The sequence below is a fragment of the Anser anser genome (genome assembly GCF_964211835.1).
Source record: "Anser anser genome assembly, chromosome: Z".
NCBI lineage: Eukaryota > Metazoa > Chordata > Aves > Anseriformes > Anatidae > Anser > Anser anser.
Genome location: NC_139723.1, coordinates 1,644,855 through 1,668,608, shown reverse-complemented (window position 1 = coordinate 1,668,608; position 23,754 = coordinate 1,644,855). Strand labels below are relative to the sequence as shown.

The following is a 23,754-nucleotide window of genomic DNA, read 5'->3' as shown; positions in this document are numbered from 1 at the left end:
GGGTTGTCATCTTCCATTTTAGGTTAAAAAACCTAAAAACCTGCGCTAACGAGCGCAGTAACCACCCATCCCTACCGACCACCCCGCCCCCTCCCCACCCCCCGGCCCCGCTCCCGCAGCCGCATGCGCGGGGCCCTCACCTCGCCCCCCCCCCCGCCGCGTGCTGGGCGTGACGTCAGCGTGCGGTGCCCGTGACGTAGTGCGGGAGGGAGGGAGGCAGAGCCGGGAGCATGTAGGGGGCCACGCGGGGCCGGGGGGGGGGTCCGGGGGGTACCCGGGGAGATGCCGGAGGGGGGGGTCCGGGGGGTGCCGGGGGGTACCCGGGGAGATGCCGGGGGGGGTCCGGGGGGGTCGGGGGGGGGTCGGGGGGGTCCGGGGGGGGGGGATCGGGGGTGCCGGGGGGGTCCGGGGGGTGCCAGGGGGGGATCAGGGGGTGCAGGGGGGTCGGGGGGGGCCAGGAGGGGTACCGAGGGTTACCGGGGGGTACCCGGGGAGATGCCGGGGGGGCGTCCGGGGGGGTCGGGGGTACCCGGGGGGTGCCGGGGGGTACCCGGGGAGATGCCGGGGGGGGGTCCGGGGGTGCCGGGGGGGGATCAGGGGGTCGGGGGGGCCAGGAGGGATGCCGGGGGGGTACCGGGGGGTACCCGGGGAGATGCCGGGGGGGGTCCGGGGGGTACCGGGGAGATGCCGGGGAGGGGTCCGGGGGGTACCGGGGGGTACCCGGGGAGATGCCGGGGGGGGTCCGGGGGGTACCGGGGAGATGCCGGGGAGGGGTCCGGGGGGTACCGGGGGGTACCCGGGGAGATGCCGGGGGGTACCCGGGGAGATGCCAGGGGGGGTCCGGGGGGGGATCGGGGGTCCCGGGGGGTGCCGTGGGGGTGCCGGGGGTTTACCGGGGTGATGCCGGGGGTGATGCCTCGTGATGTCGGCGCAGGTGCGGACGCGCGGTGCCGTTGCAGGTCGGTGAGCATCGTGGCGCTGGGCACGGAGCGGGAGGCGTCGGCGTCGGGCAGCGCCGGGCAGGCGGGGCTGGTGCGGAGCTACCTGCGGGGCAGCGGCCTGGTGGCCGAGCTGGGCAGCCCCGCTCCCAGCCGGCTCCGGGCTCGCATCCTGGGCGGCGTGCCGCTGGAGGTCCACGAGTGTCCGCGATGGGTACGGCGCGGCGCGGGTCCCCTCGGTTCCCCCCCCCCACCCCGGGGTGTCGTCGCCCCGAAACGCGGGGGCATCCCCGCTGGGGAAAGGCTCTGCTCTGCCCCCGAGGGTCTCCCCGGGACGGCCGATGCCGTGCTGGGGTCTGCAGGGCTCGTCCCGACCGACGACAGACGGCTGGTGCTGCGGCACGAGGGCTTATGGCAGAACACCGAAAAAAAAAAAAAAGCAATCTCAAAATATCGGGAAACAGTGCAGCGGCCCGCAGAGGGATTTTTTTTTTTTTTTTCTCTGTAAGACTGAAAAGGCTCTGAGAAATGGCAGGTTCTGTTACCTGTCCTCTGGCTAAACGCACTGCGTATAAAGTCCTTTAACTTCTGCTGTGATGAATTGTCACGTCCTAACGTGATTTCTCCTATCGGAAAGTAAATAATGAGGGTCCTGACACTCTACCGTGTTGCTGGAACTTTTGCTAACGGGTGGGATAACTTAATTAGGGGTACAAGCAGGTCGATGATTATGCAAAAAACGACACTGATACTTTAGACTATGGCATACTTACTAACACCTGATTGCCTTCAAAAAAAAAAAAGCTTTAACAGCTTTAACAAAATAAAACTCTGAGACAGTAATTAAGTAATTAAGGTCTGAACTTAATAATTTTATCCTGAGGGTGATTTTTGCAGCCCTGTAAGGGAAACTTTTTTTTTTTTCTTTTTCAATCTACAGGAATCCTACCAGTGCAGCAATACATGATCAGGAGCCTATAATCTTAAATTTATCCAATTTAGCTATCATTCTGTTCTCTATTTCTCACCGCTTTTCCTTTTTTTTTTTTTTTTTGATGGGATGTCCGATTTATTTATTTTTTAAATCTTTAAACATGCATTTCATCTGCATGTGTGCTTTGTTCAGTTCGTTGGAGCACAGCAATGAGTAGAAGCCGCTGAATGTAAATTAAAGCTGTAGGACTTCAAAGGGTGGTTCAAAGGACTGGAGCTTGGCAAGGGGGGTTGGAAGGCAGGCAGCGATAGCTGGAGAATGGTAGGAGGAGAAAAGTGTGCAGACCTAGATTAGAGATGCATTTTTCACGTTCTTATGTTGTTTTATGTCCATTTGACCTTGTAGAGAACAAGACTCTTCATTTCTGGACCCCTTATAACTTTTGGCCTTGAAAGACTATCTTGTTATTGTCTGTGGCAATATGTTTTTCGGCATTGGCCTTTTGTTGTTCCCATTCTCAGCTAAAGAGGCAGGGGGCCTATTACTGGGAATAATGAGGAACAATGGGCATTTTTTGTTCGGCAGAAGACATCTCGGAGAGTTGGACTGGACTCCTCAGAAGGTTTTTTGTCCGGAGTGAAGCTGGCTGCTTGCTAGGAGGGAGCAGGACAGGACTGTTGTTGGTAGGCTGCATTCTTGAGGTTTGTTAGGTCGTTGTGGTCCGTGCAGGACTATTCTTTGCTAGCCCAGGGAAATACCACGTTACAGCTCACAACAATGACTGGTGGTGCCTCAAGTGTGGTTGTCGCTAATGTATCATATTCCCCACGGGAAAGGGTTCGTATTTCGTGCAGGGTACTGAATCCTAGAGGCAGTGGCGTAGCGGGCTTTGCATTGTTTCATCTAAGCGTAACTTCCATTTCAGCTAGGGTTTGTATCATATCTAGATCGAACCCACACGATCAAAGCAAGCCAGCGCTGCCCATAAGGCTTGGCAAGCGAGCACACTGGTTGCTGCAGGGTGGCAGGCTGCTCTTCGCCCCGTGCACGCCTCCCTTCAGCTGTCGTGATGTGCCAGCACCGTGGGGGCAAATTTACCTGGGTCCCATGGCGTGGGTGGGCGCTGTTGTGAGACAGATCATGGCACGGGGTGTGTTTGCTGTCTTAGTGCACGTGTCCTGGCCGGTGTCTTCTGTCTGCAGGAGGGGTCAGCAGCTCGGGTGGGTTTGGCTGAACCCTCAACGCCTTGCTGCATTCCCTAAGTCTCTCTGAACGGGTTGTGTCAGGGTTTTCCAGCAGCTCCCAACGTGCTTTTTGCCGTGATGGGCTGGAGAAATGTGAAAAGTCTGGTCTGCGTGACGAACACCGCTGCAGTGGCATCCTTCTGTGCAGCGGCATCAGCGCTGCCCTGGGGTCCTGGTATTTGGTGGCTGGAGGTGGCCACCAGACTCCTGAGCGAGTTTGAGCTGTTTTTGGGCAATGCTGCCCATATGAGAAGTATGGGAGCTAGTGACTTGAAAGGAGTAATTTGCAAGAGAAGTTTAAGGTTTGCTCTAGAAGAGGTTGCTTTGTCTGGCAAGCTATGGCTGTATCGGATTTGACAGTCCTGGGAAGCGAGTTGCCATTTTATTGGCTTGTGTGTACTTTGCAACTTGAGACACTTTATGCTGAATTTTGTTGTTGTTCTGCATGCGTACAGGTAAAAACTGCAGAAAAAGTGCGGACCAAATCTGTAATATCTGATGGCCAGTAAATCTTCAGCTTCAGAATGAAGCATAGCATAGAAACAGCAATTCATATTTTGATTCATTTAGTTGTGATGTTGGAAAATAAATGGCAGGATGAATGGCACTGTGAGTCTACCACCTACCTGTGTTACCTCTGCTGTACTTTCCTCTCTCGCCTGGAGCAGCGCTGTATGGATATTAGAGTGATTCAGTCCTAGGCTGGGGTCTTACTCTCTTTTTTATTTTTTTTTCCCTCCGTAAGCCACCTGTCGTTGCTTTTTTTCCTAGGGAACGATACCTCCAGAAATTTGTTGTTTCCCCCATATTTATAGTCTGCCCAGTTTCTGAAGGGTCTCTGACAACATCATGTTCCTAGTACCAAGTACATGAAAAAAAGAGCAGCTGGAGGCTGAGGGGTGCCTTGTGCTTGATGATGCTCTCACAGGGCATCATCAAAAGCGCAGTGGGATGCGCTTTTTTTGCGTCTGCTGACCCACAGCCGAGCTGCAGACCTTCGTGGGGATCGATGGTGCTCAAATATATCAACTGCAGTTTTGAAAAGGTCTTCTGTGATAATTTTTTAAGAACTTCTCCTTTTCCACAGTCTCTTTCCATGAGTCTAATCACATTTTTCTGACACTTTTTTTTTTTTTTATTCCACCAACAGTACTAATTCCTTGAATTAGTTGTGAGTTCATAATATGTGATTGTATACTGGTAAGTTATTTTTCATTGCTGTGGTCTTTTTTTTTGCTTTTTACAAATATTCGTGCATTATTTTATGAGAGAGAACCACACAGAGCAATGCTAGTCTTTGTGTTTTCTCTTCTTTTTTTTTTTTTTGGTGGGCTGGTGGGGAACAGGGATACATGTTCCTCCCGACAGCCATGGTGCACCCAGCGCGTGCTGGGGTGCTCGGAGGGAGCTGGGCTGGCCCGCGCCAGCACCGGGCGCTTGGTCCTGCTGGTGCTGGTGCTGCAGCGGGGAGGGTGCTGGTTCCCTAAAGGCGTTCATACATTGTCTTTTGACAAAGCAGCTATTGTCCTCTAAGGGGCCCGTGTGATGGTCCGTAGGAAAATCACATCTTCGTTGCCCCCGAAGGCTTGGTTTTCGACTTTGCTGCTTGACAAGTACGATTTACTAGTGGAAAGGGTACCTTATGAGAGAGGTACGTAGCAGAGACAGGTAAGGGGAGAATACAGCTTCTTTTCTAGGAAGTCCTGAGAGGAACAGCAACAGAGCTACGATTATAACTGAAAAGGTCATATTATCATAACGCTAGCTATGCGCTTATTCCTTTTGTCAGTGGCTGTCTTGGGAAGTGGGCTGTGCCAAGAGCAGGAAGCACGATGCTGCTATGCGAGTGTCATAGATGGAGCCTGGAACTGAGGTCATTCCTGCTTCTGAGCAGTTGTCCATCATCTGAGTGAATTCTTCTGCCATTTCTGTAGGAAAGCTTTCCTAAAAGCGATAGTCAAGGAGTGCTTAACATGGCTAAGGCTCCGGAGATGCCCTGTCTCAGTGATGTATTGGGAGAGCAACATTTTGTCAGAGATGTTTTTGAAGAATTTTCCCACCATGGGAGCAGTAATCTGGATGGTCTACTCTACATTTGATGCAAAATGAAAATAATTGCCACGAGACCTCTGGGAACATGTCGTTTTGCTCTGTGTTTGTAAAAGTAACATCCATCCCAAAGAACGGACTTTGGGTGTGTGGGAGAGCTTAGGGAAACTGCAGGAGGGCGATACAGATGGGTTGTTGTGATGCTTTGGGTTGGCGCCTCCAGCATTGTTCTAGCTTCTTTGATGCGCTCCACACTGGCTCTCATCCTGGGAAGGTGCACTCCATCCCCACAACTCTGTCAACGTCGCCAAAATCCTTCTTAGGATTAGCAGAGACACACAGTGGTGGCAGGGGGTAGTGGAGGAAACCACAGACTCCCACAAACCTGCTGCAAGATGCAGCTGTGCACACCTAAGAACCTGCTGCAGCCTGCTCTGAGAGCCCGTAGGACTTTTTTCCCTAGCAGTTCGACAAAGACGTGTATTTATGCACCCGTGCAGTTGTTTTCAGTAAGGGTTTCACCAGGTTTCCACACACCTGCAGAGCTGGAGATGTGGCAGGGTACAAAAAGGGCACCTAGTGCATTACCCATAGGCTAATGATTAAGCTTTCTTGTCATTGCTGTTTTGATGTCAAAAACTCGTTTTTCTTTTTAGTATCATTTTCAACAGGAAAAGCATATGCATTTTCTTGCTGTATCATACTGACCTCTTCACCACTGTTGTGTTATCTGCACAGGGTTGCAGTCAAACACAAGTCTCCTACGAAGTGCTCAGATGAGATTCTCAACAATGGGAAGAGCCCCAGAGATGCCACTAGTTGGGGTTAGGTCTTGGAGGGTGTTCCAGGATGGTCTTTTACTGGATGATGCTTTCTTTGGAGAGCTGGGATGAGAGCTGAGGCTGGAGCAGTGTGTCCCTGTGTGTTAGACTGTGTTGTGTCCAGAGCTGCCGGTAGGGCTGATGCCCAGTTACGTGCTAGGGTTAGAGATGGTTCTTCCTTGGGCCATGCTGAATTCATATTCACCAAAACCTCATCAACCTTTCCAAAATCTTTCTTTGTGACATGAAATGGTGTCAAAGTGCATTGGAGGTTTAGCTCTATAATGGAGGCAGCTGTACAAACCATATACAGACGTGTGACAACGTGTAAATATTACATATTACATCCAGTATGAAGCTTCGACAAATATTTTTTATTATGAATGTATTCGCTTGTTGCAGAGTTTTTGTATATTTGTGCACCCTTGCTGTAGTCCCCGGTGGTGTTATTGATCCCCAAGATCTTAGTGATAGAAATGTGCAAACCTGGGCTGAGCTTGAACACAAGCAGACAGAAGGAAATCGCAAAGCAACAGGCATGCTTTCCATCTTCTCTCATACGACAACTAAACATTTTATATTTATTTTGGACTGTATTTTATTTTTCATTAAACCTTTCACGTGGTAAACGTATGCAACCCTACCAAAATGTTTATGTTGAGATTTTCATCAGCTAAAAAGTATTAGAGCTGCCCCTTGAATGTTCTTGATTTTTTTCCTGGCAGTGTGATGATGAGGTGCTCTGAATGCCCATCTAGCTGGCTGTCTCAAAGCACTGTACCTGGTAGTCTCACTGCTACAGGTACTAAACTTGTGTTACTATGTTAACTTTATGTATTCATTAGGAAGCAAGTGTGTTCTGGCTACTGATTTGGATGTTTTTCGGTTTGGCTGGGCTGAGGTTTGAGGTTTTGCTGGTGCCTGGGAGCAGCCTGTGAGAAAAAGGCGTGGGTTAAATGTCAAACAAGAGGCCCTAGAACCCTCTGCAGTTTCTAGGGGAAATAGATATCTATTTGTTGTGAACCAGGAGGCAGACAGAAGCTGAAACACATAGTTTGAGCCCTTTGATGAGACTACACTATGAAATAGCCGTGTAAGGAAGCTAACCATCATCAATTGAAAGAGGGTAGGTTTAGATTAGCTATAAGGAAGAAATTTGTCCCTCTGAGGGCGGTGAGGCCCAGGCCCAGGCTGCCCCGAGGAGCTGTGGCTGCCCCATCCCTGGCAGTGCCCAAGGCCAGGCTGGATGGGGCTGGGGGCAGCCTGGGCTGCTGGGAGGTGTCCCTGCCCATGGCAGGGGGTGGCACTGGGTGGGCTTTAAGGTCCCTTCCAGCCCAAACCATCCAGTGATCCTGTGAAGTGAATCAGGATTGAAGCTGATACAAAGCTGGATTAGCAGAGCCAAGTTATTTTAGAGTAGAGTAGAACGGAACAGAACAGAAGAGAATAGAATGGAATAGAATAGAACAGGATTTTGTTAAACCATGGTGAAAGTTTTCCTTAGCCTGGGATTATAATAATCTCTAACATTTGACTTAAGAAAAATCCACCAATAGCAACACTTTTAAAGCTCATGTCAGCACAGTGAATCATTATGCTATAGCTATTCTTTATAACTTGTTAATTGTCTATGGTTCTCTTATTCCAGAACAAGGACACCTACTAAAGAAATCAGTGGGAACGCCTATTAGGCTTAGAGTTTATTTCTCAGCTTAATTATGTGTAGAGAAAAGCTCTGAATTGTGTAGGATGTGCGCTGACAGGCTAGGCAAATATTTGCCAGTTGATAGACTTCCAGCAAGTTCATACTACCTCTTGTACGTAAGAGTACTGCAGCTCATTCAGCACAGATTTGAAACAATGACTCTCTTGGAGTGATCCCATTGATTTCCCCTCACCCAACCCAAACTTTGAGTCACGTTCTTTTGTCTCTTCTTTTATGTCCATTTCCTCCTCTCTTCCACGTCTTCTGCGTTTCATCATTGCTCGTTTCCATTTTTTTTTTTCTCAAGATCATATTTTCTGTTAGCTTTGCTTCATGCTGTATAGTACTGTTCTGAAAGGTTATACTATTTTAGATTTTTAAATTGATTTTTAGTTCTCTGGAAAATTTCCAGATTTCTGTCAAGAGTTTTCAGTTGAGCAGATGTGCAAGAGCCATTGCTATTTCTGAGCTAGTGTTTGGTAAAGCAGAAATTCTGAAATTGGAGATGCCATGCAAGTGACTATATGAGTAATAACTAATATTACGTGTAGATGCAGCACAGTTGTGATTTAATTCGATACAAAATAATTTTAGAGTGTAAATCTTACTTTTACAGACCAGAGTAATGACAAATTGAATGAGAAATTGAAAAAGGAAGGTTAGTTATGTAACATAAGTCCTTGTACTGAAGACATCAGCACTTGTTTTTGCTCAGAAGCTTTTGTGAAGCAGATAAAAATTACACTCAAATGATGAAAACTGTATCTAAAGGTTCATAAGTACATAGTATTGTTCTGTGTAACACTCTACCTAAAATATTATTATAATTAATGGTTTTATATGAACTGCTACAATTTTTTACCACTGAAGTTTCTTTTATTTCCTTAATAGAAACATTTGAAAGTTAAGTATTTTAAACAGCAATGTTTCTTCATGCAAATTATATCCCTAGATAAATACTATCTGAATAACTTGTTTTGCAAACAACAGAATTACAGAGCATCAATTCTGGTCTTTGTTGCATGTCTTCAAATGAGATATTAGACTATCAGTTAAAAGCACTCCTGTAAGGTTTTGCATTAAATTATATTGAATAGTTCGTCTTTTCATTTATAGACAAGGGATTCTTGACTTTTTTTTTTTTTCCTGTTTAGGATATATTTGACAGCGACTGGTACACTTCTCGCAGTCTTATTGGAGGAGCTGATATTATTGTGATTAAATACTCTGTCAACGACAAGACTTTGTTTCAAGAAATAAAAGACAGTTATGTCCCAATGATAAAAAAGGCGTTAAACCACTGTTCAATTCCAGTAATAATTTCTGCTATTGGTGCAAGAAAAAACTGTAAGTATCCGATCTTCTGAAGCAATAGTTAAAACGCCACTTGGAAGTTAGACATGTAGTAATTTCAGTAGAAGCTGATTGTTTTTCCAGGTTGCTAACAGAACAATTAACCTGTCAGAATGACAGTAATGTGCTCGTGTATTGTGGTTCTGTAGGCTGGCGTGTGGGCAAGAACCCTTATGGTTAATTAACCCCAACGACAAAAGGCATCCTATCCTGCTTTGACCTCTTCGACGACTCTTCTTGTGGAGTCATCAGAGGTGGAGATTAAATCTAGTGTTTAGGATTAAAGAGTCATAAATTTGAGTGTACGAGACGAGCTCTGTAGTTGTGAGCTCTCTCTAGCCCTATTGCAGGTACCACATATCCCCAGCATTAAAACTCAGCGCATCAGCCTGCAGCCACTGCTGAGGTGGTGGAAAAATCCTCTGCATCCTCTAGGGTGTCGTCAGAGGAGCAGAGACACAGCCCTTTGGTACCACACTGGCTGAGCAGGAGGCCCACAGCGAGGGCAGAGCACACTGACTGTACCCTGGATGTGTAGCTAGCAGGGAGGTGCTGCTGTTTCACACTTAAGGAAACCGCAGTCACACAGGTGTGGATTGACACCTCGGTGTCCCGCAGCCGACTGGGGCAGCGCTGGTGAGAAGATGTTTACAGTTTGGGTAGACATGGGTAGCTTTTGTCTGCTTATATCCTGAAGTAAAGTGAAAAAAAATAGCACAGATACTGACAGAATAACCGCACAAACTTCATTCTCTATTTCCAGGTGTTTTGCATTGTGGTTTTGCTGGTTTTCATACAGCCTGCTTAGTCACGGGGTCTGATTTTCTTACATGTTTTCTTTCCAAGACAATGAGTACCAAACTTGAGACTTGGTTTTACTGTATGAGTTTGACTAAAAGCAATGTTTCTGAGCATCTCTCCAGCTAAGAGTAAGGGATGTGATTTATGAACATATCTGTAGTAATTTACTTTGTGAAATACATGTCATATTGCTTAATATTTATTTATATCTTCTGTGGACATAATGCTTAGTTTTGCCAGCATCTATTTATGTACCATTTTGCTCAGCGATTGAGGTGGGATTGTTAAAGAACTCTATAAGAGTTAAATCTTTCCCTTCTTTCCCTTTCCCTACTTTCCCTTTCCCTTCTTTCCCATTTTATTTTATTTTGCTTTGTTTTTTTTTTATTTCCTTTAGTAAGTCACTAACAGCGATAAAATACTTTTAAGCTGTGATCTACAAAAAGGCAATAAGTCTGCCGTTCTAGAGGTAAGGTCCCGTTGAACTAATGCTGGGCTTCCCCGATTCTTTCCCTTCCCTGCGCTTGCTGTCGGAAGCACGGCACGGCCAGACTCCGCCGCTGGCGTTGTCCTTCCCCAGCCTCCCTCTGCCTGCCTCCCCTTGGGGGAGGCCAGGGGAGAGGCCAGGGCTCCCAGCCGCAGCCTGGGGCGAGACCCGGCCACTGGGGCTCGCACTGAGCCCCTTTGTTTGGGGGAGGTATGCGCAGGCCCAGTGGCTTGCTCGTACTCATTACTAAGATTTTAATCCTTTGTAGTAGCAAGTGCTGCTGCCAACAGAAACAAAAACGGCGATGTTAACGCATGTTGCCCGTGGGCCAGAGCAGTGGGAACCAGAGCAGTGGGAACAAGCATGCGGCGTATCTGGGAGCGTGTTTTTGCAGGCAGCTCTTGCTGGAGTTGAGCAAAGTTGAGCCCGGGTGGCTAACAGGTTTTCATCAGTTAAACAGCACAGTCTTCAAAAATAGCTGCTTTGGCATAAAGATTTATGTAAAACCTGAAAATAAATCATACTCTACTGTTACGTGTGTGCTCATAGCAGCCAGGACTGTTGGTGGAAATTTTTCCTTTCCTTGTCTGGAGTGCGCGGAGAGGCCGCAGTGCGACAGGCTGGAGTGTGGCAGCGACCCGTGGTGAGGCCTGCAGGCTGGCACAGCACGTGCCAACCCCAAACCAGCGTCCTGAAAGTCCTGCTCAACTTTTCTGCCTTGAATTGAGTTCAAATAGAATCCAAGTGGTATTTAAAGTAATGCTAGTGTAGGATAAACTGAGTTTTGCATAGCAGATGGTGTTTTGAACGGACTGCAAGAAGTTGTTCGTGTCGCTGTGATTACAGATTGCTTACCAGAAAATTGCTGTGTTTGACTGTTTTTTATTTTCTGAGCAGAACATCCTCACAACTGTTTAGGGAGATGAGTAGTCCGGGTGGTTGGACCAAAATGCCTTACGCGCACCCCTGTTTTCTCCGCAGTGCCCTGTACCTGCCCGCTATGCACCTCGGACCGGGGGAGCTGTGTTACCACCTCCGAGGGGCTCCAGCTTGCTAAGGAGTTCGGAGCTACTTACCTTGAGCTGCACACTCTTAACGACTTCTATATCCAGAAGTATTTCGGGGGTGTGGTAAGTGATGGGCCGCAGGGCTCCCAGCATGGCGCGGTGTGGGCCTGATGGGCCTAATGGGCCTGACTGGCCATCTGTAACTGCCTCCTGGAGACACAAGGGAGGCCGTGGTGCATGCTGCAGGGACTCCCCGTACCCTTCTGGTGCTTTTTTCCTGCTCTAGCTTGATAGACCCCAGCTGGACAAGGCACCTTTGACAACCCGATGTGTGGGTTTGAAAGAGGAGACCTGCTTGGAGCTGGTGGTTTGAGCGGGTGACCTCCGCAGGTCCCTTCCAGCTGTTATTCTGTCATGTCCTCATCTCTTTTTTAAGTTTTACTGTAATTGCTCAATCCCTCTGTTGCCGTGCTCATAAAATGAGGACAATAAGATTGCTAAAGTGACTGATTTTTTAGCGTATTCTTGTGGTCTCTCAGCAAACAGTCATGGCACTGTCAGTAATCCTGAGCAGAACCTGGGGTCAGTTGCAGTAAAGTCAAACAAGGCAGAAGCTCAAAAGCTTGTTAAAAATATTTCACCTTTAATTAGCATTTTATTTTTCCTCTATCCTAAATGCAGGGAGGTCCACAGAACAGTTTCAAACCACAGTCTTTCAGACTTCTCCATAAAATTGTTTCACATTTGCATTTAATTTTCAACCTTATGAGACATTTTAAGCTCAGGGTTTTGTTGAACCTTTTATTTACTTCCCTGGTAGCATTTGGATTTGAAGAAAAAAAATGTAGTTCCTTTAGCCCAGTAATTTCACATGGTGTGACAGTTGTCCCTGACGTATAAATGCAGTGTGCTTCCACGGGATTTGATAGTAACTTGAAATATCTGGCACAAGTTAGCCAGTTTTTATTGGATCCATTCATTCCCAACTAAAACCAAGGAATCCTCACAACATCTCATCCAAGCAGAATATTCTTCTAGTTTTCATAAAGCACTGTGCGTGCTACTGGAATGCATTGGGTGCTAAAAGTGTTTAACACATCCATTACCTAGAACCATACCACCATTTATGCCTCTTTGCTCTTTTTAAATGGATCATTTCGCCTGAGGTACATTTTTATTGCAGTGATCACGCTTGCTGTCTCTTGTAGTAAAACACCGTGCTCACACAGGTCATATGTTAACATGGCTTTTCCAGAAGGCACTATAGCATTGTGTGGATTGTAAGCTGCAGAGCTCGTATAGGGTTTGTTGTTTCTATCACTAGCAGCTGATCATTAGACATTGAGTCTTATTCTTCTCTGTAATTGTGTAATTAGCGTCTAGTAAAGATGATAAACTGAATATCTTTGTGCCTGTTATTTTTGAGAAGTTGAAACACAAGAGAAATAACCATCGCCATGTGAATAAATAGTCTTTTAAATTATGCTGATTTCAACCACCTTTGGTATCTTCTCCTGATAAGAAAGTGCCAGGACTCTGATAACCTGGGTGGCCCTTCCTAATGGCAGTAACTTCAGTCCTGCATGTCAGGTCCACTCATTGTCCTTAGTTTCATGGCTAGTTTGTTCTTAAATTAATAGGATTTGTTAAATTGCATTTCATATTTTAGCTGGAATATTTTATGATCCAAAGTTTGAATCAGAAGTCATCTGAAAAAATGAAGAAAAGAAAAAAGACCCAGAAGTGCCATCGAGTGCAACCTCCTCAGCTTGAACAGCCAGGTGCTCGCTGATGTATGGTCTCTGCTGTATTGTCTGCTATGTGTGTGGTGTTCTTTATGCAATTAATGCTTTGTCGTAATTATTCTGAACGGTGCTATCTGTCATCAGCTATGCTGGTTATGATGCTCTGGTTGCATTGTCTCTTAGTGGTAGTTTAATTAGTATAGGGAGAATTGTGTAGCAACATGTAACATAGCAATGGGCTTCTAATTTATTTCAGACACAAATAACAAGAGTCATTTTCTGGTGCGCTTGATGAAAAAAGGCCGGTGTACAAACTAATAAAAGATTTATGTAAAAGATTAACATACAAATTATAAAAGGAAGTCATTACATAATGCTTTATTGTTATACAATATCAACAGGTAATATTTCTACTTGCCTTAAATAAAACAAGGAAAAATACTTGAGTTCCTCCTGCATGTGATTTCCAAGCATCTGATGCACATATCCAGAGAAAGGATTATTGAAAAGATTTTGCTTCTAACTATGTAGCTGTCTTGTCTTGCATGTACTAGAAAATGCACTTGGATCCTGTAGCTTTGGGACTTACAGCCAAGATTTATTTCAGTCATAAGTGCCTTAAAAGGTTTTGTAAGTTGGTAGACATGCTTTGCTAAACAAGTTCTACTAAATATTTCCATTTTAGGAGTATTTCACTAGGCGTATGCGAACTGCATCAAATATTATCTTTTTTTTTTTTTTTTTCCAAAAATTGTCCTTGATTTGATCAGATTTCTGGGAAAATAAGTGTTCTACAGTTAATAACTGCTTCAATTTTACAGACCAGCTCCTTAACTTTTGCAGAAAAATTGCCGATCTTAAAAGGAGAGGCCTCGCATTACGACTCTGACATGCACAACTTGCTGTTCTGCTGCCAGTGCGCGGATGTGGCCTTTTACTCAGAAGACTTCAGCAAGGTGATGGAGGCTCACAAGGTCATCCTGTGCTCCGTGAGCCAGGTCTTCATGCTGCTCTTCAACGTGAAGAGCCCCGCGGACGTCCACGACTCCTCCATCGTGCGGACAGCACAGAGCCTCTTTGCGGTGGACACCGGGGCCAGGCTGCTGGTTCCTCGCGGCGCCGCGGAACCCAGCCCCCCAGCCAGGGTGATTGTTAAGGACTCCGTCTTCTGCTCCTGTCTGTTGGACATCCTGCACTTCATCTACTCAGGTACCTGGCTGCCTATTTCTGCCGCAGCACACGCCTTGCTTGGGAGCACATGCGCTAAAGCAAGGGCCGTCCTTAGGCTGCGTTTGGTGTGCACGTGCTGTGCCACATCGCTACACCTGCTTGGCTCCGAGGAGCAATGGCTGTGGGAGAGAAGCCCATATTTCTGTTAAAAATTAAATTGTCTGTCACTCCAGATCTATTCAGCATGACATTTTACTTGTCTACAGCCATAAGCTAAGATCAGTGATGTTTCAAAGCTTTGCCAACAAAATATAGAACTCATGACAGCTGCAGGGTTCAGGCTTTGAAAGTACTTTAAATGTCTGCATGCTCCACACGTTAAAGAGAATGCAGTGTTACAGAAGTAAATCTTACATGCTCTTTCTCTTCTGGATATGGTGCTGTTCAAAAGAAAGTAGTGACGTCTGGTTTTGGTGCAGAGAACTTCTGTATATTGCATATGATTTGCTGCTAATGAAGTCGAGGCAGTGATCTCATCTAAACAAAATTACCCCTAGCTATCTATTAAAATGGAACTAATTTTTTTTATCTTTAAAAATATTGCTTAGGAATTGTCAGATGAAAGAGAATTCTTTTTTTTTGTTTTTTTTCTTTTTTTTTTTCCAGAGGTACCTGTTATCCTTTACAAAATATTCTGCAACCTGTCAGTACATAAGAATATAGATTTTTTTTATCTGTGGAAAGAGTTAGAAGGCTTTTTAGTGATGCATTCTGATGTTAATCGTAATAAAAAAGACCTAAATAAATATATTGTTAGAACTCTATGTATAAGGAAGCTTAGTCGACGTATGTAGATCCATACCTGCTTAACACATGGAAAGGATTTTTCCTCAGTGACTGAGACATGAGTACAGGCTTACAAAGATACAAGGGAGGCTCATTCAGCTTTCAACCTGGAAAATCTCCCCATTAGAGCTTTCAAACAGAGTGTTGAGCATGGAGAACAGATGCAGTTGTTTTTTGGTGTGAATAGATTCATTATTTTATTTATTGGTGGCATGAGTAGAGGATAATACTTGGAATTTCAACACATGAAAGATAAGTACAGTGTCTTTATCTGTTTGAGTTGTTAATTTACCATTAGCGTTTGCTGATGTCTGTGTATTTTTTTATTTTTGTTTATGGGAACCAAAGGGGTGAGCAGCTTCGGACAGAGGTGGGTGAAACTCTGCTCAACGTCACAGCTCCCAACCTGAAGGGAATTGCCTTAAGTCTTTGCACAGTTTGGTACAACTGAGCAATGGCAATGACTTCTGAAGACGTTTAAGGCATAAGCTGAGAAGAGATCAGGCCATGAGACAGTGTCATCATTTCAGCCCGTTAGGACCGTGGCATCATGCTCAGAAGATTACAGGCACTTAATGTCCTTATGCAGGAGCTGTTAGAGCTGCAGATGCTCGATGCCCTTTCAGCTTCTGAGTGCGCTTTCCACGTTCGGTGAAGCAGAGTGCTGTGAGGGCAGTGCTGACCTGTTCTTTATCCTGAGCTTTTTTCTGTCTCTGGACCTTCCCTGCTGCAGGGCCCTGTGGGTCACAGAGGGAAGATACCCAAAAAGTGCCTCCTGTCTTTGAGACTTACCCCAGCAAAGTGTTTGAGGATAAACTGTGGTGTTTTTTTGTTTTGTTTTGTTTTGTTTTGTTTTCCAATCTGGCTACTGTCACCTGATTTGCATTTACAATTTGGCAATATTGCATATTATTTCTTTACCATAAAGAAATTTTTGACAATTGGGGCCAGAATCTGTGCCTAAGCCAACCATGAGCCTTCACAGGTCATCACAAGAAATGCTTTTTTTTATCTCTGTCCAACAGTTTTAGTTTTTGAAAGAAAACTATGGAGAGACCTAAGAGCGTATTGTGGTTTTGAGTCTGAAAACAAGAAAGAAAGAAGTTCCACTGCAAACTTCACTCTGTTTTCAGTTACCAGTATTCAGAGTGTAACTGGGCATGGAGCTTTTCTGGTTCAGACACCTACAAAGCAATGCAAACAGTGACGCTGGTTGATCAGACGCTATAGAATCCTAATAAATAGCGAAGCATTCTATATTTTTTTCTGAATATGTATCTTCAATACATAATGGTTGAGCTGAGGGGAATCACAGAAAATCATTCTGAAAGCAAGAGTGCTGCCTAACCCATGCTGTCTATGCCTGGTGGCATTGTTGTAAAAGCCATCTCCAGCTTACCATGAAAGCTTGATTGTAGCAGAATCACATCTTCCAATTTCTGAGCACATCTTGGCAAAAAATATAATTTTTGCAGGATGTGTTTGGTATTGATAACAAGTTTTCTCTGCCTGGTAAGTCCTGGGCCTTAACTATTTATTTATAAACCAACTTTGCCTGGTTTTGTGACAGGTGCTTGCCAGTGGGAACGACTAGAAGAGGATATAAAAAAGAAGTTGAAGGATTCTGAAAAAACTGAACATGTGCTTGAGAAAGTTAAATGTATCCTGAAAACTCCAGGGAAGGTACACCTAAACCCTCTTGGGGTAACTGGTAGTATTAGTTACTTACATTCTTAGAAAATTCTTCTATAGGCAAGATTTCATTGTCAGCTTTGTTCTATATTTGTTTTAGCTTATGTTTTCTTTTGCTGTTTTGTCAGTAGGTTGTTCATATACGTTTACCTGTTTATCTCTGTGTTTAGAAAGACAGAGATGCTGACGTACTGTGCTGGATGAATGTAATCAGTAGAAAGCACATAAGCAGGTCTCCTAACAGGATTACTCATATTTACAGCTTCACACGTTGTCTAACAATATGATTATGTGTTCCTAATTCTCATGTAATAGAGGCTGCCCAGGAAAGCTTTGCTCTCCTGAAAATGTGCCAAAAGTTATGCTTCTGGAGGAGATTGGGAGAGTTGATTTCCCTTATAAATGATGTGATGTGGAAATCTGTCTATTGCTTAATGTATGTAATTCAGTAACTGACTTCACAGTAAAATGTTATCCATGTCACATTACTTGTGTCAATAAGAATTTACAGTATAAAATTAGTTTTAACAGCCATTTACACGTAGCGCTTATAGATTCCCTGATACTATAGCACTTGCATAAAACATTTCTGTGATGTGTAAATGGGAAATCATCTTGCACCATCTTGAGATAGCATAATATACAGATCAAAAAGTTACCTAGTGTTTTAAGCTTCTGATTTCTCAGTCGTAGCTTGCCAGTCACACGTGTCCACAGCTAAACTATTAGTAGGGTTGGATTTTAAAAGTCTGGAAAGCTTTTAATGTAATAAGCCTGAGCGGCTGTTTTTTTTTCTTTGTTTATTTGTTGGGGGGAGGGTTGTTTGTTTGTTTTCCTTTGGGGCTTTCATCATGCCTTCAGGCTACTTCTATTTCACATTTCTTCAAAAGCATGAGGGCTAGAAATGAATTGGAACAGGGACTGGAAAGATATGGAGGTTTGCGGAATTGCAGATGGCAGGGGTTGCCATTGGGTGGGATTAGCAGGAAAACATAACGCTGAGAGCGACAGGCTGCTGCTTAGTCTGCCCCCATAAATCATGTCTTGTAGTCATTTATTCTGTGGCCAGCTATACTTGTCAGATTTTTATTAATAGTTTATTTTGCAGCTAAACAATTTGAGGGATGGCAGCTCTCACCAGATAAAACAGTTGTACAATACCTCTCTCAGGCTGTTCTTTAATACGCCTGTCCTGGCGGATGTCATCTTCACAATACAAGGTACAGCACCTCTGCTCCCCCATGTCTCCAGCAATTATCCTCCCTGAAAGGGGATGTGACTGTATTTTCCAGTGCATCCGCATGGAAGTCAGAACTAAGTAAATGTATACACTTTCCTGTCACGGTGGAAAGCAGTTTTTTGCTCAGCTTGTCTGTATGGATGCTTTCGGGCAGTGTCCATGCTCAGCCAGCTCTCCGTTTGTCTATGAACAATGTACTCGGATGCACAATATGCTGGAGTAGCATTCGTGACTTGTTCTGGAAATGAAATGCCTTCACCCTTAAAAAAAAAAAGATTTTAAAAAAAAAGTTGCATACTTTTGTGAGAATAAGAATGAGATTGTTTTTTAAATGCTAATGATTTTCTCAATTTGTCCACACCCACCCTTCATACAGAAATGGCCTTTTAGGGTTAGACAATTGTTTAATTATTTTAGCTTTAAGTCTCAGAGCCAAATATGAAACATTAATCCCTCAAAAATAAGCACGCGTGGACAAGCAGATTCTTTCTAGATGTTCTGTATAATATGCCGTAAAAACAAAAAAATCTTTGAAAACGAGAACAAAATCCTCATGTTGAGTTTAGCGACACAAACAATTCAGCTCAGTATCCCATTCCTGAGAGAGGCCCTGTGGGAAGCTGGTGAGACCATACCACCACTGTGTATTACACAGAACAAAAGTTACCAGCAAATGAGTCAACCTGTATTTAAAAAAAAACACATACTTATCCACTAACAAAATGTGGACCTATTTTTAATGGTTGCTGAATCTTCCACGATTTTTTTCCTAATTCATCAACCACGATAATTTTATTACAATTACTAAGGGAAACGAGGGCTCTGGTCTTTTTCAGGCAAACAGATTTTTATTCTGAAACTAATCCTTGAATACTGAGAGTTGCTCTAAGTTTTCTAGCTTACAAACATGCTTTGGCACCATGGGAGCCCATTATGTTTGTGTAAAAACTCATAGTGTGATTGAACTTCTTAATCAATACGCAAATCTACAACTGCATGCTCATGCGTATTTGTTCAGTATTAATTATCTATTGGCTATTGTCAATTTTAAACACTCTAAAATTGCTTTTAATCGTGCTAAGTGACGTGTAAGCATTCCAAGATAATATAAGCTTTAATATTAAGATCTTACTGTGTATATAAATTCATCATCGATTTTTCTCTTGCGTCCTGCAGGTGCAACTGTACCAGCACACAGAGCAGTTCTGGTAGCTCGCTGTGAGGTAATGGCAGCTATGTTTAATGGTAATTATCTAGAAGCAAATAGTATTCTGGTTCCAGTGTATGGGGTTTCCAAAGACACTTTCCTCTCCTTTCTAGAATATCTCTATACCGACTCCTGCTGTCCAGGTAAGAATATTTAAAAATACGCATATTTTTCCACACTGAGAATGAAGGGATAGGGAGCAATGTAGCAGCATTTATTTAGTCAGAAAATGCCAGTATTTTTCTCTACAATGTCTCAAGAAAGAAAAATTGTTAACATTTTGCACTAAAAAAAGAAATCCATCTTATTCAAGTAAAATCAATATGCAAATAGAGTGATTATCACTAATAAAATGCTGTAGTAGTTTTATGCTTGTGTAGCAAGACTAAAAAAAGTAAAATTTTGTTTCTGATCCACTACAGCATTTGCAATTTTCTTTCTGCATCTAAGGAGTATTGCTTTGAATCTTACTTCAGGGTTTTATTTCAAAATTGTCATGTTTGGTTGGCTTACATTTTGCTAAGCTTAATGTAACTAAAATTAAATTGCAAGAATACCTTATGTATATACACTGATATCTGATTTATGTATAAAGCCCTCCTAATGTACATGTACATTGGAGTGTTTACCAAGAAAAAAAGGACTAAAGTATTCTTTGCTTCTTATCTTTTGTCTTTTTTAATGAGAAAAAAAGCAGTTGCAAAAATGAAATGTGATTTATATACAGATAATCTTCCTTTCATAGAATGAATTATGGTGTTATACTTAATTTTGTTTTTTTTGTTCTTCCTAAATAATTCGACTTTGTTGTTATTTTTTTTTCACTTTTCTCTTGTCAATCCTTCTAACATTTCACTGTCCATTGGTTTAAATATTCAACCTCTATATCACATTAAAAAAAAAAAAGCTCCCTTCAAAAGCTCTCTTCTTTGGCCTTTTCATTGTGTTTACTCTTACAAGTATTACAGATGTTCTTTTTCAAAAGAGAAGTTAGAAAGCTAAATCCTGTTATTATTCATCATTCAATTTAAAGAGATCAGTAGTATTTGACTTAACATCTTCAAGATATGGGATATTGATTACAGTTTATTACACTTGCCTTCTAAAAATTTACTAACTACTTTTTTCTTGGTAATTAAATAGTTTATCAGGAAAAAGAAAGTGATATAGCAAACAATAATAATAATAGTAATAATATTAATAATAATAAATAAAAGGTATCAGCATCTTGATTTTGTGTTCAGCATTAAATGTTTGAAAGATCATTCTGTGAAAAGCAGCTTTGAGTGTCTTCTCAAAAAAGTATAGTACTTGTAACTGACATTCTGTTGTTTTTCAGCTAGTATTCTCCAAGCTATGTCCCTCTTGATCTGTGCAGAGATGTACCAAGTAATGAGACTCCAGCATATCTGTGAGCTTTACATTATCACACAGCTTCAGAGCATGCCTAGCAGAGAACTGGCGACCACAAGTCTGAGTATTGTTAGCTTGCTCAAAAAAGCTAAGGTATGAATTTTATAAATTAAATAAGAATATATATGGTCACCATAGTTAGAGGGGATTTTTTTTTTAATCCTAACTTATGATTTTTAAGATCTTAATAATTTCACTTTCAAGGACAAGCGTTGATATAATCTGGTGCTTAAGGATTTTTAGTGGCACAAGGGTGGCTCAAATAAGGTCTTCATCAACCTTTTACTGTAGAAAGTACAGTCATATCATATTTTGTGCAATTTTCTTCATCAATGACACACTGCAGTAATTCAGCTTTATTGTTATTCCTGCCAAAAAGGTGCGTTTAAGGCAACTGAAGATGCCGTACCTCCTTTTTTAGTCAAAAAGAAAATTGTATTATATCTAACTGTCACAGAAAATCTCTGTGACAAAATCCAAAGAAGGATTTTATGGAGAAAGAAGAGAGAGCAAAATGCCATGATCATAAAAAGAGAATAAGGCAAATTACATTTATTATATATTGGGAGATACATAAAGAAGCAGCCTGCTGATTTACAGTAATGAAACATTTTTTTCTTTAAAGGTGAACTCAATTCTGAAATGTTACGATTAGTAAAAGAAGCGACACAGCTGCCCTCCTCCTGTTTCTGAGTTGCCACAGGAGATAGGACACCAGTTTATGTACTTACAGGCTTTCTCTCTTTGTGAATGCATGTAATGATGTACATCTTATTAATAATACATCTTCTCAACTGCATTTTTTAAAAAGTGTTTTTTAAAAGTTATTCTCCTTTTGTGCCAATATTTCAGTAAATTAGTAGGGATTTCCATGGCATTTCCTTCACTGTCAGCACCTGAAATGTCTCACTGGATTTTCAGCTCTGCATGTTATGCTAGTGGGCTTTGCTGCTGTTTCAGAATCGACCCAGCTGCAACCAGGACGGATGGTGAACCTCTCACACACCCGGATTTGCTTCTGTCCCCCAGGGGGCTCCAGCCACAGGAGCTATGAGAGTACCCCACTCACTGAGGCACAGAGGAGGCAGAGGGTGCTCCTTTATGACTTTTTCTGAAGTTCTGCTAATATGCAGAAGCCAAAAGTTTCCAGATTCATGACCAAAAGACCCATGGATTAGGTCACACAGCTTGAGGAGGGCAGTTTTATCATTCATTCAGGGGTCAATATCTGTTTAAGTATTTCTGCCAGTGACTCTTTTATCTCCTCCTGTAAAAAAATCATCTAATATGCTGCTGTGTGTGTGTGACAGTGGTAATCTGACATATTTTGGCATGGGAGGTGTGGTTGTTTTTTTCCTATACTTTTAGACCTGGTAGTATTAAAAGCGTTGCTTGTATCTCCTTTCTTCTTGCAGTTTCACAATTCCGATTGCCTTTCAACTTGGCTTCTTCATTTTATCGCCACTAACTACCTCATCTTCAGTCAAAAGCCTGAATTTCAAGATCTTTCAGGTAGCCCTTACCAATTATTTTGAAAAAAAAGAAATGTTTTTCAGTTCTTTTTAGATTAGAAGTGTGATGTTGAAGAATGCTACTTCTGCATAGGAAGATTAGGACTTCTCTAGGTGTATAATCTAGAGCAATCCGAAGCCTGTGGGACCCTTTTGGTTCACCACCCTGGTGTGGAACAAGCACGAGGCACATGGAGGGCAGCACAGCCAGCACCCCACACCCTTGTCTTTGATCCCTGTGCTGATGATTAGCACAGCTGGTCCCACGCAGAGCTGAACTGACGAGGGCAATTCGGTCATCACATCTCAGCCCTTGCACACACTTACGCCTGTAAGTTTGTTTGGTTTGTAATGAGTCACTTCCAGTACCTGCTGTTTAAGGGTGGGGATTTTTGTCGGTGGAAAATAGGATCCCTGTCGTACTCCCCAGCAGATCTTTTGAAATCAAGTGACTAACTAACATCCTTTCAAGTAATTAAATCCAGGTTCTTCCAGGGAATTGAGATTTATTTTTCAACCCTGACTATGTTTGTTTCCTGACATGTAACTCCAGAAAGTTTTCTCTGTTGCCTACGGGACTTTTTGTCACTCAGGTGAAGGTGGTCTTGGCAGGTGCAGCTCTTAGGCCGGGTGATCATATTCAGGCTGTTTGTAGGGGGTCAGTGTCTTCAGAAGGGAATTCTTAGTGCACTGCAGCTCTCTTTGGCCCCAAATTGTTTAAAAGTCTTATTTCCTCATTTGTATGGCTTGTATCTGTATGTGTGATGACAGACGACTTGTGATTGTTATGAACAAAGGGAGGAGGGCTGGCTCCTCCCTGCTTTGTTTGCATGTGGGCTTTGTCCTCCATCGGGCCATCTGCCCACCTTCGAAAGACCCATTTTGTGCAGCCAGAGATGGATCATGTCTGGGAGCAGGACACCTGTGCTGGTGGGTGTCATCCACCTGGGGGTTCATCCTCAGCAGGCTTGGTTCGCTCTCCTTCCTGCTGGTTGGGGCGGCAGAGTGTGCATGTCTGAACCTCCCTCGCTGCGGGGCTTCAGCCTTCCTGAGCTTCTCCTCCTATCTGGAAGGGTGCTACCACCGCCCTCAGGACACTGTCTGAGACTCAGGCTTTCACAGGCAGCCCCTGAGGTTTCCTTGAGCACAGCAGGTCTCTTCACACTCACCGTAAATTATTTCTTAGTGCTGCACGAGCTCCGTCAAGAGGCTGAGCTCCGGATAGCTATGCTAAAGCTTTAACGTCTGATGCTGCTTCTCACTGTCAACGTCAGCAGGAGATATCTTATTTTACCTGTACGGATGCAGAATTTCTACGAAATTTGTTTATTAAGTGATGTTTTTCTGCTGTGGGAAGTTGTAAGTGTGCTTCTGCCTGCATCTGCAGTTACACAAGTGGATGTCAGTCTGCGTACGAACCTGCTGTGAGACTTGTGCAAGTGAAACTTAGGAGACTTCTGCTAACGGTCAGGACATGCTCTGACAGTGCCCGAGTAGCTCGGGGATAAGCTGTACGATATTACCACACCAAATGTTTGCTGTGCTATCACCTGGAGTGTCCTCTGTGCCCTCATCCCTCGTGAAGCACCTG

At 43.7% G+C, this 23,754-nt stretch overlaps 1 protein-coding gene across 7 annotated transcripts in view; it reads left to right on the top strand.

Annotated features, from left to right (window-relative positions):
* Window positions 1–112: 112 nt before the first annotated feature.
* The window catches only part of RHOBTB3 (Rho related BTB domain containing 3), a 28,471-nt gene continuing 4,829 nt past the window's right edge, over window positions 113–23,754 (top strand). Inside the window, exons 1-11 of one of the 7 annotated variants that reach the window (XM_083818188.1) lie at window positions 113–232; window positions 960–1,152; window positions 8,846–9,038; window positions 11,314–11,462; window positions 13,009–13,120; window positions 13,928–14,293; window positions 16,671–16,804; window positions 17,901–18,012; window positions 19,209–19,382; window positions 20,579–20,745; window positions 22,068–22,164. In XM_083818188.1, the coding sequence (XP_083674314.1) occupies window positions 231–232; window positions 960–1,152; window positions 8,846–9,038; window positions 11,314–11,462; window positions 13,009–13,120; window positions 13,928–14,293; window positions 16,671–16,804; window positions 17,901–18,012; window positions 19,209–19,382; window positions 20,579–20,745; window positions 22,068–22,164 (1,699 nt within the window). In that variant the 5' untranslated portion in view covers window positions 113–230. Of the gene's footprint in view, window positions 233–864; window positions 1,153–2,457; window positions 2,556–8,845; window positions 9,039–11,313; window positions 11,463–13,008; window positions 13,121–13,927; window positions 14,294–16,670; window positions 16,805–17,900; window positions 18,013–19,208; window positions 19,383–20,578; window positions 20,746–22,067; window positions 22,165–23,754 lie in introns of those variants that run through there. The other 6 variants (XM_083818189.1, XM_083818192.1, XM_083818191.1 and 3 more) reach the window with 6 other exon arrangements.